The following is a 15,503-nucleotide window of genomic DNA, read 5'->3' as shown; positions in this document are numbered from 1 at the left end:
TCATGTTTTTGTTGTTCATTAAAATAATTGTTCATACAAGAATAAAAACTAAAGTTCTACTCAAATAAAGCTGTTGAAATGTCATGTTTTTGTATTATCTTGCATGGATATCTGCTTATGACAAAATAAATATTTACATTTATGTTTGGATATGATACAGTTTGTTTAAATTACCCCCAATTTCCAGTTAATTCCCATAAATTCCCATAAATTCCCAATAATTCCCATAAATTCCCATAATTCCCATGGAAAGTTTCCAATTTAGAATATTTCCAAAATTCCCCAGCTTAACTTCCCAAAGTTCCACCCCTTTGCAACACTAATCAGGTATCATGTTTGTCAGGCGTCTTTCCATTTTTTCTGCCACACAGGCGCAGCCATCCCCCTCACGAGTTGATTATAATTAAAATGCATTTAACCAATCACATGAGGTGACCACATCATGCACCTCATTGGGGGACTAATGATCGCCACATTACTGGAGAAGACGGGGCTCCATGCTACCATCTGTTTCCCCCTTGAGGTGTTTTGTGCAGGGGATGCACGTCTCCAGACGTTTTCCAGAGAAAAGCCTCCTGCAAGCATCCTGCCCCCTGCAGTGCATCCCCCTTCAGGCTGTATCGCGCCCACTGAATCCCCTTCATCCCTCCCCTTCCCCGGGGCTCTGGTGAGACAGGATTTCAGCAGCTGTTCTCACAGCACCCTGGACTGTTTCATGCAACTGGCATCATGCCATCGTGGCATCATTACATCTCATCTATGTAACCCCTGCCGACCTCTAATCGTGTCCTCATCTGACCCCGCCAGACCCGCTCTCACACACATCTGTCACAGCTGCACACACATGTTTACAGAACCCGGCACTACTGGTAAAGGAGGATGGTGAATTGCTGTTGTTTTTAAAGCTTCTGTAGCACAGCAGCGAGCATAAATGCATTTAATCTCAGTAGCCTGTGTTGCCTTATGAGGGAGAGGAGTGATTCTTAATATTAATCGCAGGCAGCTCGGCCCAAACCATCTGACATCAGACTGTGGCAGCTGCAGCATTCTGGTTCTCGATTTGCGCCGCCTTAAAGAGAGGTGTGTATGTGTGTGTGTGTGTGTGTGTGTGTGTGTGTGTGTGAGAGAGAGAGAGAGAGTCTGCTGGGTTTGTAAGGCATGACAGTGATGGAGCTCTTCATCTGCCCCCTCGCTGGCAGGTTGACACCGAGCCAAAAGAAGTGGAAAGTTACCTCCAACAACACGTGATGGCTTTATTTATATCTTTGACACTTTATACATTAATGCCGCCAAAACAGTATTTTGTAGTCTGCCACAGCAGTCTGAGGTTAAGTCGGGCTTTGCTCTGATTCTGTCTGTTTTGTCTTCATGTCTTTTCATCTCTCTGATCCCGAGGCTGATGTTTCTCAATCCCCTCAATGTCTCTGAATGATGCAAAGACAATGCTGAATACAAGCCAGGCTTCAACAGACCTCCCAGTACCAGTCGTGAGAACTTCTTTCAAAAAACCATCGCTGCCTTTCACTCACACGCCCCCATTAAGCGGAGATCACCGTCACTATGCAAACACAGGAAGCCTATCTGATATGTGAGATGATGCTGAGTAACATAAAAATGACGATGGCTTGTGTACACGAGCATAATAGGAACTTTCAGCCTTTGAAAATTGCTCATTTTAGAGGTTTCAAACCATCACACTGGCTGATAATGAGAATGGTCTCCTGTTTCTAAATTAGATTATGCTGTTTTCTCTTGGCCTCTGCTCTACATCTACTGTCATCTAGAGCTATGGGTGTGCCTTACCTCCTCTCTCACTAGGCCTCGTCTCTGAGTGTTTTTCCTCCGTTCCAGATGAGCTTGTATGATGGTGAACTGGAATCAGCGGATGAAGGGTGGACTCATGTGTGATTGCATGGGGTTCATGGTGATTATGATGATGATCAACAACAGAATGATGCGTGGACTCCTCGGGGACCGGCATAGGCAGATGTGAGTGTTCAGGCATAGTTTCTGAATGAGCAGACTCCTCCGGTGGAGAGGATGGTGAAGAAGGAAGAACCTCTGCTCTGACAGGAAGCGTGTCAGCTTCTCCCATGGGAGTCAGTGGAGGCTCAGACAAAGAGCTGGTGGGTAACACATGGTGTTTTTGCAGGGCTGAGCTGTCTGTGGCTTTGGTTTCTGCTGGTGGAGCTCTGCTGTCTGTTGTGTGAGTTACATAAAGACAGAGAATGTAAATGCATTGAGGAATGGCCAGGCCTTTGCACAGGAGATGCTACCTCAAACTGTTTTATCAGAAGGAAGCCTGGCTTTCTTTTTCCTTTCAAATGTGCACAGATACACTCAAAATTATGCACATTTATAACACACGGAAGTGTGAACGCAGAATGAAAGCGTAATTTCACACTGCTTAGACAGTCTAAACTCAAAATTTGTTCCATAACCCTTTCAGTGCTGGAGATGGTTTTCAGTCTTCAAAACATTGTGACTATTAAAGGTGTGACTATTATTGATAAGGGTGTCAAATGCAGTGTTGGGGTGTATTTATCTGGTGCACACTTTAGATGATGTGCACAAAGGTTTTGTCATCAAATCAACACAAATAGCAGTAAGGTTTATCTCACAGCTTCACAACTGCAGTTGATAACAGATGTATAATATTCTTCTGATTGGTCAATATTTGATAGTCCCTTTTCTCTGCCATAACTTTTGAACGGGTTGTGATAAAGACATGTGGGTGGTGTCATCGGACTCGGTATTGAGTCCTTGACCTTCATTGGCATGAATTAGCCCCGCCCCTTGTTCTGATTGGTCAATATTTGATAGTCCCTATTTTCTGGCATAACTTTTAAATGGTTTGACATAGAGAGTCGTGGCTGGTGTCAGCCGCTAAATGTCCAGGCCTGAAGAATCTACATGCAAGTCATAAGCGCTTCCACTGCAGCCTGAACGTGCACAAGGGTGCGAGGGCCCGTTCATCGCTGCTTGCAGATTTAATTATTATTATTAATTATTATTATTATTATTATTATTATTATTATTATTATTATTATTATTATTATTATTTTTTTTTTTTTTTTTTCAATAAGAATATATGCTTTTGCCCGCTTAAAATTTAATGCAAGATGGGTTTTTTTCCAGGCTTATCATATTTAAAGGTTCAGAAGCCACAACATTGAAGCTTTTTTTTGTGAGAAGTCAATTAAAATGCGAAATTACAAAAATGGAATGCTGTAAAATGTAAATGCAGTGATTTGAAAATCATATCCATATTTTCTTTGCAATAAAACACAGCAAGCATATCATGTTGTTGGACATTTTAACCATTCCATGGAAAACATTAGCTCATTTTCAATTTGATGGCAAAAATGTATCTCAGAAAAGTTGGGACATATTCAACAAAGGGCATGGAAAACAAGTGGTACTCAAATGTAACACCTGGAAGAACATCTTACCACTAATTAAGTTAATTACCAATAGGTCAGTGACTTGATATGGTACAAAAAGAGCATCTTAAAGAGGGAAAGTCCCTTAAAATAGATAGGCAGAGGCTCAAAATCAATGAAAATCTATTAATGAAGCAATTTCAGAATAATGCTCCTCTTCTCAAATTTGAGAAGACTTTGCATATCTCATCTCAAATAAATTATTTGAAAAGATCTAGACAATCTATATTTAATACTGGATGCATTTTATTGTGATAGAACTCACTGCATGGGCTCAGGAACACCTGTGAATGCTATAACATTCACAAATAAAAACATTTTAGCGTCCCATGAAACGAAGAACACAACAAAGAAGACCCAGGACTGTCGATCAGCTCCAGTCCCAGATAAGGCAAGAATGGGACATTCCCGACAAAAAAACTCCTGCAGCCAGTCTCCTTAATTACAGACATATAAGGACGGTTGTTATAAGAGGAGGGGATACTGTTTAGTGGAAATACACCACCCTATCCCAACATTTTTTTGAGATTCTGCTGTAATCAAACTCAAAATCACAGGGGGCTTTGTCCTATAAACAAATAGGTTTTAAATGTATAGCTGAAAAAAAGAGACAGGAAAATGTATTAAACAGGAATTGAAAGATGTGGAAAGTTGGGTTAGCAAGGGTGAGCAGGAGATTTTGCATCTAGGGTTTATAAAGCTCTAAATCATCATTAAAAGAAGCTGTTTACATAACTTATAACCATCATAGCAAACTTTATACCATTGGGATGATACTGATAGATGAGCAGGATGACAAAATATTACTGGCTGTGCTACTCTAAAAGGCCTACCTTTTATTTTTTTTAACCTGAGGAGGTTTTAGAGATGTTAAATTAGATATTCCAACCCCAGGAGCAGAGCCGTGGAACACAGTGCCAAAGGAAATGGGCAAGTCAAGTCTTTGTGCCATTTGCAGCATATCCAGCCAAACAGCGCCACCACTGCCTCATGAAATGCATGAACAGTTTAAGCTGATTCATACTATAATCCTTTAATATCCATCCATCTGTACAAATGGAGTCACTAACTGTCCCATGACACACACTCATGGCACATACTCACACACTTACTACACACACACACACACCAAAGCGACTGTGTGGCATTCGTTCATGTTCTTGCACATTTTTAGGTATCCCGCGGACAAATGCATTTGCATATAATGAGATCATTTGTCATTTCTGTTAATACACGCCAAGAAAGTGTAACAATAATGCTTAATGCCACCTGTAAGTCTTAGCATTCTCATCATTTATTACCACAGTATTAGACGTTGATTTAACTCGGGCTCTAATGAAGCCATTGTGATTCAGGATCAGTTAACATCTGCAAGAACACCTAATGGAGGCGGACAGCATGGATGTTATTAATATGCCCCATGATTTTCCAGACATGATCCAATCTCTCTCACTAAAGCCAAGTTCAGGCTTTGGAAAAAAAAAAAAAACGAAAAAAAAAAAAAACCCCTGGGATTTGGGTTGAGCAACACATTCTCAGTGCATATGAGTCCACGTACCCTAGTCTGCAAAATGTGTTTGAGCATGTGACTATAATTCAGGCTCTTCTGTAGCTTTGGGATCTCATTTTGGATGAAAGATGAAGCCTGCTCATGAGGGGTCACGTGGCCAGGGTAGGTAGATGTATGACAGGGCTTTAGGATTTGGTTTGCCTGACCTAACGCCCTCCTCCTCGCCAACACCCATCTGTCTGGCTCGACCAATGGGCAGCGGCCTCGCTGGATCAGACTCTCCTGCCAATAGATCGCTAATCCTCATCCGAGCATGCTCACAGACTTAACTGGGGCAGGGACAAGACAAAAGCATGCGACTACTCTGACATGCTGTCCGACCCATAAGTCTAGTGCAATGTTTTTATGGATGCACTTGCTCCGGCAGCACTGACCGCAGTCAAAAACATATTGATTGATTCCTACATTCCTTGTAATGGCACAGGAAATATAATTATACAACTAAGTGGGTGGAAATATTGAAAAACAAAAGCATGGGATGCTTTTTATCCTTCTAGACAGTTCATAGATAAAATCAGCACAGATTTGGATGTTACAAAGTCAAATTCTCACATACTGTATATGTGTTAGTCAATGACTGTCTAGTCCGGGGGTCGGCAACCCGCGGCTCTAGAGCCGCATGCGGCTCTGTAGCGTCGCCCTATTGGCTCCTGGAGCTTTTTCAAAAATGTTTGACCTTTTTTTCCCTTTTTTTCTTCTTTTTTCTTTTTCTTCTTTTTTTCCCTTTTTTTTCCTTTCCTTTTTAATCTCGACATTTTGATTTTTTTCTCGAAATTTTGACTTTTTTCTCAACATTTCGACTTTTTTCTCGACATTTTGACTTTATTCTCGACATTTCGACTTTTTTCTCGAAATTTTGACTTTTTTCTAGACCTTTTGACTTTTTTCTCGACCTTTTGACTTTTTTCTCAACATTTCGACGTTTTTCTCGACATTTCCACTTTTTTCTCGAGATTGTACTTCAACATTAATCTCGACATTTCCACTTTTTCTCGAAATTTCGACTTTTTTCTCGAGATTTCAACTTTTTTCTCGAGATTTCGACTTTTTTATCAAGATTGTACTTCAACAATAATATTGACATTTCGACTTTTTTCTCGACATTTCAACATTTTTCTTGACATTTCGACTTTTTTCTCGACATTTCGACCTTTTTTTTTGAAGTGCATAATGAAAAAAAAATCTTCCCCCAGTTATAACTAATATAGCTACATACAGCATGTGTTGCCTTCATTCTAAGGCTTATACAAGACTTTTCATTTTTTGCGGCTCCAGAAATATTTGTTTTTTGTGTTTTTGGTCCAATATGGCTCTTTCAACATTTTGGGTTACCGACCCCTGGTCTAGTCAAATGTATTCAATATTTAGGTTTCAGCGAAGATATTGAAGGCGTTACAGGTTCTATTACTGATGGCAGCTTCTGGTGCAAAGTGATAGTTATTAAAATTAAAGGGGTTGTAAAATAAAAGCTTGTGGGAACGCGTGTGTATATTGGTGGAGGCCACTTGGTGAGAAAGGAACCTAAGACCTCAGATCCCCAGGAGGAGAGAGAGAGGGTTGGGATGATTTATGGGTTTCACTGAACCACCATACGTCCACCATAAATCTAAACACATGCCCTCACACATACTGTACACATGTGCACATGCATGTGGGTGTAAAAACACTTTTTTTAAACCCCAAAACTTAAATAAAGACAGAAATACGACTCTGGGGTTCTCTGATTTTCTGATTTTTTTTCCTGTTTTCCTGATGACCTGATATTGAAAATAAAAATATATGTGAGTTGAAGCTGTGATTTACTCTATAAAGTTTAAATTAGATAATCATGACTTGAGAATGATCTCATATTCTTCTCATCAAGCACCTTCTGCACCCTTATTTAGCAAATTTAAATTATTATCATTTTTTTCTATTAACAAGTTTCAAACATGCCTGTTTATGTTTAAGTTCATTTTTTGCAAACAAGACATTCCAGGCACTTTTCATAATTTTTTTCTGTTATCATCAGATATTCATTCTCATTCAGATAGAGGAGGGAAGAACTTTCATTTACCTCTTTGTCGTACCTGCAGTCACCAATCCTTTATCAAATTCCATGGCCCTCAACGCTGGAACTGTTTAGATAGGTCTCTTAAGTTAGCCTCATCCTTAAAAACGTTTAGGACCAGCTTGGTGGGGTATCTTTTATCTAGACAAAATTAACAGGCTATTCTTACGGAAATGAAATTGCCATTTCATGGATATTTTTGTTTGTGTACTTATTGTATTCTTCTTTGTTTATTTTACCTTTTCTTTTTTCCTTTCTATTCTTTTGCTATTGACTGATTTGTTTTTGGTGATTTTGTATTGAGGGGAGGATTTTTTATAAGCCCTTCGGGCTTCTTTTCCTCTCCTGCACAAATTATTTGTCTTTATATGATAAAAAAAATTATTGTATTATCACTGTGCAAAATAAATAAATAAAATATACAGTAAATTGTTCTGGACAGTAAAATCCTTTACAGTGAACTTTGAGAGGCTTTCAAAGCACTGTAATTGTGTTGATACAACACTAAAGCTTCTGTCAGACCCCTCCAAATCACAACAGCTATTCATTGAATTCTCTGAGTTTCCTACTGATGTCAGCAAAAGTGCCAGACTGGTAAAACAATTCCACTTAATGGATTTCCGTAAGACAAAGGACAAAACAAAAACAACAAAAACATTGTTACAAGTCTGACGACATTGCATCTGTGCTGAAAAAACCCAGCTCCTCCTATGTTTTAAGTGCTTTTCTACCATTGGAGGCTCTGCTGCTTACCAAGATGGCAGATTTAAATTTAGCATGAAGGCGAGCTGGGCTTGAAGGACCACTTTGCTGTACATTGAGGCAGCTGACAGGATCTTGTGTGGTTTAAAGTCACTCAGTCAGAACAAATGAAGTCTGAATGTCCGTACACTTTGACGACCTTGCATCTAACATTAATGTAAGAGATATAAATAGCCATGGAAATGGTCAATGTACATTTTAAGACTTTCAGTAAGCTGCAGGATGAATTATGGATGATTTCTACACTGACACAAACACTCATGTCAGAATCAATAAGCACATTCACAGGCACACATGTTTGTCACCAGTAACAACTCGCTGCAAGAAAACTATATTTTCTGATCAGCCAGTGCAGGGAGAAACATTTAGATCCCTTGTTCGGGCGAAAGCAACAATATCGCACTGTAAACATAAAAAAAAGTGTGGAGGTGAAAGACCGGAATTTCCTGAAAAGTAAAAGCAGAGTGGTCTCTTTAAATTTTAATATTTTATTTTATCAGGACTGTTAATGTTCATGAAAGGACCATCTGGCTCAGAGGGAAGCAGCTTAAATACTTTATGTTCATATTAAAGTTTGGATTACAAAGTATAAAAACAAACCATCAAATTTACTTTTCTTTAAAAGCCAAGTGTAAAGAATAAAAATTAATCTGTCATATAAAGTGATATTAAAGGGATACTTTAAAGGGCTTCACTCAGTCGCACTCTCAGTAAAACGAAACAAAATGTGATTAATGTCATTCACAGGAGGTTAATGGGATCAAAAATAACAGAAATTGTAAGTTTTCTTCCTATTGAGGGAGTTTCAACCAATAAATAAAAAAAATTAATAAAAGAATAACAGTTACTTGCATGCAGCCACATTTAGTTTTTGTATTAATTACACAAACAAGAAAAAAACAGGTAAGTGATAATGAAAGCTTTAGTGGATTGCCTCGTAGGGCAGGATTGTTGTTCTTTTCTGTTGTTTTCAGTCTCTGAACAACTCTGAGCTAAACAGCTGTTGTCTGCTGCATCGTATTCGGAGAGACAGACACGGCTGTGGTGTCAATCATGTGCTCCAGTTCTTTGCTTGTGAGAAACGTGTTTCCGAAAATACTCAACTGTTTCTTTTAAGAACCTTGAAGGAAGACAGGATAAGGCAAAACTGGCCTCAGGCACTTTATCATAGAAAATTTATGAAAACACTTGACTTCAGTCGCTTTGACCTTCTTGCAGATTTTTTTCCCCTGAACATTAAGCCCAACAATAGTTTGAGTAACCGTGAGTAAGTGTGAGTAATCGTTAAAAAGTAGTTGGTAATCACAGCTGCCAATACAAGACTGAAACTTAAAGGTGGTGGCTCTGGGGTTTACCAGGTTTTTAGGTGGGGTTGAACATGGCTCTATACCAGGGGTCGGCAACCCAAAATGTTGAAAGAGCCATATTGGACCAAAAACACAAAAAACAAATATGTCTGGAGCCGCAAAAAATGAAAAGTCTCGTATGAGTCTTATAATGCAGGCAAATGGCGAAAAGGCAAAATGTCGAGAAAAGAGTCAAAATGTCGAGGAAAAAGTTGAAATGATGAGGAAAAAGACAAAATTTTGAGAAAAAGGTCAAAATGTCGAGATGAATGTTGAAGTACAATCTCGAGAAAAAAGTCGAAATGTCGAGAAAAAAGTCAAAATGTCGAGAAAAAAGTCGAAATGTCGAGAAAAAAGTCAAAATTTCGAGAAAAAAGTCAAAATGTCGAGAAAAAAGTCAAAATGTCGAGGAAAAAGTCCAAATTTCGAGAAAAAAGTCAAAATGTCGAGATGAATGTTGAAGTAGAATCCCGAGAAAAAAGTCGAGAAAAAAATCTAAATTTCGAGAAAAAAGTCAAAATTTCGAGAAAAAAGTTGAAATGTCGAGAAAACAGTCAAAATGTCGAGGAAAAAGTCAAAATTTCGAGAAAAAAGTCAAAATTTCTAGATAAATGTTGAAATGTCGAGAAAAAAGTTGAAATGTCGAGATTAAAAAGGAAAAGAAAAAGGAAGAAAAAAAAGGAAAAAAGAATAAAAAAAGAATAAACAAAGAAAAAAGGGAGAAAAAAAAAGAAAAAAAATGAAAAAATGGAAAAAAAAGGTTAAACATTTTTGAAAAAGCTCCAGGAGCCACTAGGGCGGCGCTAAAGAGCCGCGGGTTGCCGACCCCTGGTCTATACAAAGCCCACTGTTTATTTATGGGACTTGCACCCTCTTCTTAGCCCTAATATATTTGGGCCAAACAGGGGCCCATAATACTGAAACCATATAGGACCCCATGCAACTTGCCAATATCAAGTCCAAGGCCACCCTGTACCAACTATCAAAGGCCGGGCCCACACTGACATGCCTCTAGGCAGCATAAGTTCTTATAGCCATTTTACATCTAACTGAGGATAAGCTACTCTGTCACACCTTTCAGAGGAGCTCCAGCATGCTCGAGGGAAACATCCGGAGACCTTCCAGCTTCAGAGGGGGTTGTGGTTTTCTCTGCTCCGCCCCCAGGCCCTCCCCTAACTTCAGCTTCAACTTCATCCTCACCTATAGTCTCGGTTTTCAGCTTCAGCTGCAGTAAATCTACCGGTATCCTAGTTGTCGCTGGCCTTGTGGCTGTTCAGCAACACAGGTAAATATTTTGATCAACAAACAGAACCTGTAAATGAAAATGTTGAAGTCTGAAACCGGACCACTTAAGCCATAATCAGCCCATTTTAGTTGCTTTAATTATCAAAGGAAGACTTTGAAAAGACAAACAGGCCCTCTGCAGTGCAGTCCAATTGCTCAGTCTATCCATGCATCAGCTTTTTACTGTTGGGCCATGTGGAGAAAAGCCCAGTGCTGTCAGGGTTGATGTTGCCACTTTGCCGATTGTTTCTGTCTAACAGCTCGGAGGCTGAGAGCCTCTCCACAGAGAGAATCCCTAATCAAATTCCCTTTTATTCCTGCCTCCTCTTGCTCTTCACCCAGAATTGCGCTGCATTACAACGCAGTAACATATGCCCACATCCTTCTCTACATTTCTTCTCTCTGTCTGCTCTCTTTCTTTCTCCCTCAGCTCCCTTTGCTGCTCCATCCACCAACGATCGCAGAGCCCTCTCTCATCCCCTCCTCTCTTCAATCCATCAACAGCACAGCCGTTAGTCTAAATATAAAGAAGCAGAACTGTGGAAGAATTCCTCCTGTGCAGGTTAGTGTGATGTGCTGTGATGAAAGGACATGGCGACAGAGAGACCTATTAATAATGAAGCACATAGGACCCAAGCTGCTGCACTGAGAGAAGAGATGTAGGGAAAATGAAATGATTGACTGGAGAGCCGGATGAACATCACAGGAGAGAGGTGGAGTTTAGGAGATATGCAGCTGGTGAAATGTTGGGTTAAAAGTAAAATTACAAAAGCAGCGCAACAATAAAAGAATGAGACACCAATATGGAAGAGAAAGAGATTAGAATATCATCTCTTCTGCTTTGCTTTGCATTATTACTTACTAGAACCGGAGGGGGAACCAGCAATCGTACCTGAAAGAGAATAGGGGGAAAAAAATAGGAAGAGAAGATGAGAACGTGTTTATTTATGTATTCAATTTGCCTAAAGACTTGACTCTGCCTCATTCCTCACACTCAGCTGGCAGAAAGAGCTGTTCAGCAAAATAAGGTTTTACTGTGGCCCACCTCTCCATGTCCCAGAGTAATTATGCTCCCATCCTCCCTAATTTCACTCCTTCCCAAACTCTCATATCCAAAGCCCACATCAATGTTTGTTTTAAGGGAAGTCTGCCCCCTCTCTCCACTCGTGTCAAAATGTTTTGCTTTTCTTGCATATTCTTTTAGATATTACTTTTAGTCGGACTTGGGCGGCATGCATAATGCAGTGGGTCAAGACCAAACTCTTTCCTGAGCTGTGACCATTTCGTGTAGCATTTCAACGGAGCACAGGCTGCGAACTTTTTAATTTTTAAATGCCACTAATGGGATTCAGAGGTTTTAAAAGCGCTGAAGGTGTGTGTCAGTGCCATTAGAACTGGGTTGGTAACAACAGGAAAAAAGGGCTGACAATAGTGCGCTTCTCTGCTGTGTGTGCACAGGTACAGGTGTAGGCCTATGCTTGCGTGTATGTGCTTCTGCTGGTGTTTCTGTGGGTGTGTGTCTCTCCTAGGGCATGTGTGCATCTGTGTAGGGAAAAAAAAAAAACTGGGGAGGGGCTGTCCTAGATTATTATTTTATCAAAGCTAGCCACTGTAGCTGGCTACAGTCTCCAAAAGGATTTCCTCCCCACATATTCCCCTGCTGTCGTACAGCTCTGATCCGTTCTATGCACGGAGGTGACAACTTGGAAAGCTCAGCGTCCTTGTCAACATTTTTCAACTTGCCCTTTCTTTTCAGCTTTCTCCAGCGGTCCTACTTTTCTTGTGGTGAAGAGAGAGCTTTGATAACTGTGTTGTCCTTCAGAGAGTGTGCTGCTGCCCTCTTGGCTCGGCCTATCTTGCAAGAGAAATCTCAGTCTCACTGGGCCTCTTCCCGGTTAAGTAAAGTTTAAATGAAATGAATAAAAAGGAAAGCAACACTCTCACTCGGCGGTTGATGTGAATGTCGCCTGCAATAATGCAGCAGTTCACTTTGACTATTAAAAGGAAGACAACATGCTGAAGACCGCTGTGTGTCGACACTTTAAATTGAGTGTTGACAAGGTAAAGGCAGCCTACCAAATTTACAGCTGCAATCTGGCCTACAACAGTGACACAACAGCCGTGAAAAGCCACCTGGATGTTCAGTTCAATGCAATCAGCTACTCTGAAAGTAGTTGTTCGTTGCTCGTTGTATAAATGTGCTGCAAAGCTGCACGTGAACGTTTGCAGTGGAATATCTCATTTTCAAATATTTATTCAGTGGTGAAATCAGAAATCGGGCCGCTGCCTTTAGCCAGCTGCTGGCTTAGCTAAGTGTTGCAGCATGATGAAGACTGATGAAGAGGGGATTATGACTAACGATTAACGAAGCCAAATGCCAATCAAAAGTCCCTAATTATACATGAATGTATTGGTTATTTGTATAATTTTACCTGATGTGGCTCATATCATTGATGTGTAGAGACTAAGGTTTTTTAACAACCTGATCTCACAAAAATCCGTAAAAATGCCCACGAACTCTCACCACTATTTTCCGTGGTACCAACACGGAAAGTGGTATAATTACGTGTGAGCACCACGGATATTGTACCATGCAAAGTCAATGGGATCCGTGGTCGTGATATATACACGGATTATGACATTATTATTATTTATATATTATTCTTTGTTATAGTGGCTAAATTATGCGTTTTTGTCGCGCAAGGTACTGTTTTTTACTGTCAGTTTGTAAAAACATGTTTTTAACGCTGTTTTAGCAGTCTTTTATTGAGGTTTTAATGGGAGCGCCACGGATATAGTACTATGCAAAGTCAATGGGATCCGTGGTCGTGATATATACACGGATTATGACATTATTATTATTTATATATCATTCTTTGTTATAGTGGCTAAATTATGCGTTTTTGTCGCGCAAGGTACTGTTTTTACTGTCAGTTTGTAAAAGCACGTTTTTAACGCTGTTTTAGCAGTGTTTTATTGAGGTTTTAATGGGAGCACCATGGATATAGTACTATGCAAAGTCAATGGGATCCGTGGTCGTGATATATACACGGATTATGACATTATTATTATCTATATATTATTCTTTGTTATAGTGGCTAAATTATGCGTTTTTGTCGCGCAAGGTACTGATTTTTACTGTCAGTTTGTAAAAGCACGTTTTTAAGGCTGTTTTAGCAGTGTTTTAATGAGGTTTTAATGGGAGCACCAAGGATATAGTACTATGCAAAGCAACCTGATCTCACAAAAATCTGTGAAATGCCCACGACCTATTTTCCGTGGTACCAACACGGAAAGTGGTATAATTCCGTGTGACCACCACGGATATATTACTATGCAAAGGCAATGGGATCCGTGGTCGTGATATATACACGGATTATGACATTATTATTATTATCTATATATTATTCTTTGTTATAGTGGCTAAATTATTAGTTTTTGTGGCGCAAGGCACTGTTTGTTACCGTCAGTTTGTAAAAGCATGTTTTTAACGCTGTTTTAACAGTGTTTTATTGAGATTTTAATGGGAGCACCACGGATATAGTACTATGCGAAGTCAATGGGATCCGTCACCCGATTTGACTGCTGTCATACCATTGAATGAAGGACAAAACGATAACAATCATCCCATAGATATGGGCCAGTAGGGCCCTACTCTACCTACTAGTAGGCGCAGGAGGCTGTTATCGCCCCTTTCTATGGCTAACCCCATGTTATTAATGCTTGCTATGGAGCTCACACCTCATTATCGCCCCTTTCTATGGCTAACCTCATGTTATTAATGCTCAGTAGGCACAGAAGTTTTGTTATGAAGCTCACACCTCATCTCCCTTTTTTAGGTATTTAGCTAGAATTTTAAAACCTGAACAATAGAATTCAACGAAAAATGCCGGATCTTGTCCATTAAAAACAATACTTTTTGGAACATAGTGTAATGACCACAGATAAGATAAGGCCTTGCCCGCCTGGGCAACACATCAGCATTTGGCCGACTGGTTATTGCAGTTGACTGTGGTCTGGGAGACTGTGGTTCGAGACACGCTCTGGGCACGACTTGTTCGCCACGGTATGTTCCTCATTGTGTTATGGTTTTCTTTTAATATCTTTAACATTTCTAAAGAAAAAAAAAAAACCAAAGTGTCCTTGATAATTAAATAATACAATAGGTTCATGTTAAGGACATCCGTTTTAATTAGTTCTCCTTCGATTATGACATGTTATTAATGCTCAGTAGGCACAGGAGGTCTGTTATGTATTGTTATGAGGCCTATTTCGTGTCTATTTTTGCACAGTTCACTAACGCTTTGAGCTAGGAGGCTGAAATTCTAGACTCTGTATCAGGAGGTGACTTTCATCCACTGTGCGGAGTTTCAGATCTGTGTGACCTTCGGAAGTGTCAAAGGTCACCGCGTCTGTTGCTTTTCGGGCCTGCAGTCAACTGCAATAACCAGTTGGCCAAATGCTGATGTGTTGCCCAGGCAGGCAAGGCCTTATCTTATCTGTGGTCGTTACACTATGTTCCAAAAAGTATTGTTTTTAATGGACAAGATCCGGCATTTTACGTTGAATTCTATTGTTCAGGTTTTAAAATTCTAGCTAAATACATAAAAAAGGGAGATGAGGTGTGAGCTTCATAACAAAACTTCTGTGCCTACTGAGCATTAATAACATGGGGTTAGCCATAGAAAGGGGCGATAATGAGGTGTGAGCTCCATAGCAAGCATTAATAACATGGGGTTAGCAATAAAAAGGGGCAAAAACAGCCTCCTGCGCCTACTAGTAGGTAGAGTAGGGCCCTACTGGCCCATATCTATGGGATGATTGTTATCGTTTTGTCCTTCATTCAATGGTATGACAGCAGTCAAATCGGGGGACGGATCCCATTGACTTCGCATAGTACTATATCCGTGGTGCTCCCATTAAAACCTCAATAAAACACTGCTAAAACAGCGTTAAAAACGTGCTTTTACAAACTGACAGTAAAAACAGTACCTTGGGCGACAAAAACGCATAATTTAGCCACTATAACAAAGAATGATATATAGATA

The 15,503-nt window shown here is 39.9% G+C and overlaps 1 protein-coding gene across 6 annotated transcripts in view; it reads right to left on the bottom strand.

Annotated features, from left to right (window-relative positions):
- ntng2b (netrin g2b) overlaps window positions 1-15,503 on the bottom strand; it is a 112,601-nt gene that overhangs the window by 35,652 nt on the left and 61,446 nt on the right. For 3 of the 6 annotated variants that reach the window (XM_061733752.1, XM_061733753.1, XM_061733754.1), the window contains exons 5-6: window positions 11,318-11,347; window positions 1,804-2,199 (exon numbers count right to left, since the gene is read on the bottom strand). In XM_061733752.1, the coding sequence (XP_061589736.1) occupies window positions 1,804-2,199; window positions 11,318-11,347 (426 nt within the window). Of the gene's footprint in view, window positions 1-1,803; window positions 2,200-11,317; window positions 11,348-15,503 lie in introns of those variants that run through there. The other 3 variants (XM_061733755.1, XM_061733757.1, XM_061733756.1) reach the window with 1 other exon arrangement.

Source organism: Cololabis saira, chromosome 11 (genome assembly GCF_033807715.1).
Source record: "Cololabis saira isolate AMF1-May2022 chromosome 11, fColSai1.1, whole genome shotgun sequence".
Lineage (NCBI taxonomy): Eukaryota > Metazoa > Chordata > Actinopteri > Beloniformes > Belonidae > Cololabis > Cololabis saira.
This window is presented reverse-complemented; position numbering and strand designations above follow the sequence as displayed.